Source organism: Propithecus coquereli, unplaced genomic scaffold (genome assembly GCF_000956105.1).
Source record: "Propithecus coquereli isolate 6110/MARCELLA unplaced genomic scaffold, Pcoq_1.0 Scaffold220, whole genome shotgun sequence".
NCBI classification, from domain to species: Eukaryota; Metazoa; Chordata; class Mammalia; order Primates; family Indriidae; genus Propithecus; species Propithecus coquereli.
Genome location: NW_012147190.1, coordinates 1,933,164 through 1,934,856, shown reverse-complemented (window position 1 = coordinate 1,934,856; position 1,693 = coordinate 1,933,164). Strand labels below are relative to the sequence as shown.

The 1,693-nt window shown below is 52.3% G+C and overlaps 1 protein-coding gene across 1 annotated transcript in view; it reads left to right on the top strand.

The window, feature by feature from the left end:
- The first annotated feature begins 421 nt into the window (after window positions 1-421).
- Window positions 422-1,693, top strand: part of CCNJL (cyclin J-like) — a 47,321-nt gene continuing 46,049 nt past the window's right edge. The window contains exon 1 of the mRNA XM_012644799.1: window positions 422-487. Coding sequence (XP_012500253.1) covers window positions 422-487 — 66 coding nt within the window. The remainder of the gene's footprint in view (window positions 488-1,693) is intronic.

Below are 1,693 nucleotides of genomic sequence, written 5' to 3'. Positions count from 1 at the left end.
TCGAGGGCAGGATGTGGGAGCAGGACAAAGGCTGGGCGGCGGGGGAGGAGTTGGGGACGGCGAGCCGGTGGCCGCCGCCGGAGCCCCAGCCTCGGGCGAGCCAGCGGAGTCGGCAACTTTCTCTGCAACTTTTGCAAAAGGGAAGATAAAAATTCTGCAAGTTGTTGCACAGCTCCAGATCGCCCCGTGTCCACGAGCAAAGGGGAGGGGGCACCGCAACCTTCCACGGACGGGAGGCGATCGCCAGCTCCGCTGAGCGGCACAGGAAGGGGCGCCCGTCCGAGTCCTGGGCCGGGGGCGAGCGAGGATAGGGATACCGGGGGTCGGAGCCGGGGGCGTGCTCCGGTGCTGAAGTTGCCCGTGTCCACGCAGGGTGCGCCCTGAGAGCGCGGTAGCCTCGGATCGCCGCGCTGCATACTCGATGATGGATGAGCCGTGGTGGGAAGGGCGCGTCGCCTCGGACGTCCACTGCACCCTGCGCGAGAAGGTCAGTCCCTCCCCTCCCTTGTCACTCGCAGGACTGGGTAGTCTCTTTCGCTCTCGACTCCGTGTTCTCAGGTCGCCCCGTTGTAGGACTCGGAACTCCTGGGTGCCTTTCTTTCCTCCGGCCCTTTACCTGGGTTGGGGAGTTGGGGGACAGGAGATTGGAGAGATTGAAGTTGGTTTTTCTGATTAGGACCTCAGAGCCAACTAAACGGAGATAGTCACTGTACCTCTAAGGCAGTACTTCCTATAGTATTGCCACCCGAGATTATTTTAAATGGTACATGAGTGGATCTTTAAAAAATATTGTGTATTCATTTTAATGTGCAACCTAAAAATATGTGTACGTATTATCTAGCAAGTTCTGGGTAAGATAAATGATGTGATTTTCCATTTATTGTAATAATGATTTAGCAGTTTCTTTTAAATAATTCATTTAAGTAAAAACAGTGTTTCGACATAAAGAAATACTAGGCAAACGGTATGACAGAGAGAGCACCTAGTTGTGGCCAAATACGTATATATATCTAGGATGGGACTGCATGATTGAAGTTGAAGAAACATCAGTCTAATTTAAAGAGGCTACAAAGCTGGGAGGCTGAGGGAAGGAAACACAAACTCCCCTGCCAGTTTGCCTCTCAGGGCAGAAGGTGGGGGCAGCAGCTGAAACATGATCCCTGCACCCCCTCCCCTCAATGAGAGAAATGCTGATGGGCATTGGGATGTGGAAAAGTCCCCATGGGCGGGAGGCCTAGCCTGTGTGTCTTCCCTCCTGCCGCCAGGCTGAGACCAGGAAGAGTGGTTTGGGGAACAGGTGTGCAGTAGGGAGTGGATTGGTTTCCTGGGGCTGCCATAGCAAGTACCACAAACTGAAGGGCTTCAAGCCACAGAAATTTATTCTCTCACAGCTCTGCAAGCTTAAAGTCCAAGATCAAGGTGTTAGCAGGGCCGTGCTCTCTCTGAAGGCTCTAGGGGAGGACCTTTCCTTCTTTCTTCTTAAATTTTGGTGGTTGTTGGCAATCCTTGGCATTCCCTGGCTTGTAGCGGCATCTTTCCAGTCTCTGCCTCTCTTGTCATGTGGTTCTCTGTATGTCTGTCAGTGTCTTTGTTTTCTTATAAGGACGCCAGTCATTGGAACGGGACCCACCCTAATCCAATAGGATTCCATCATAATTAGCTAATTACATCCGAAAAGACCTATTCTAACTGA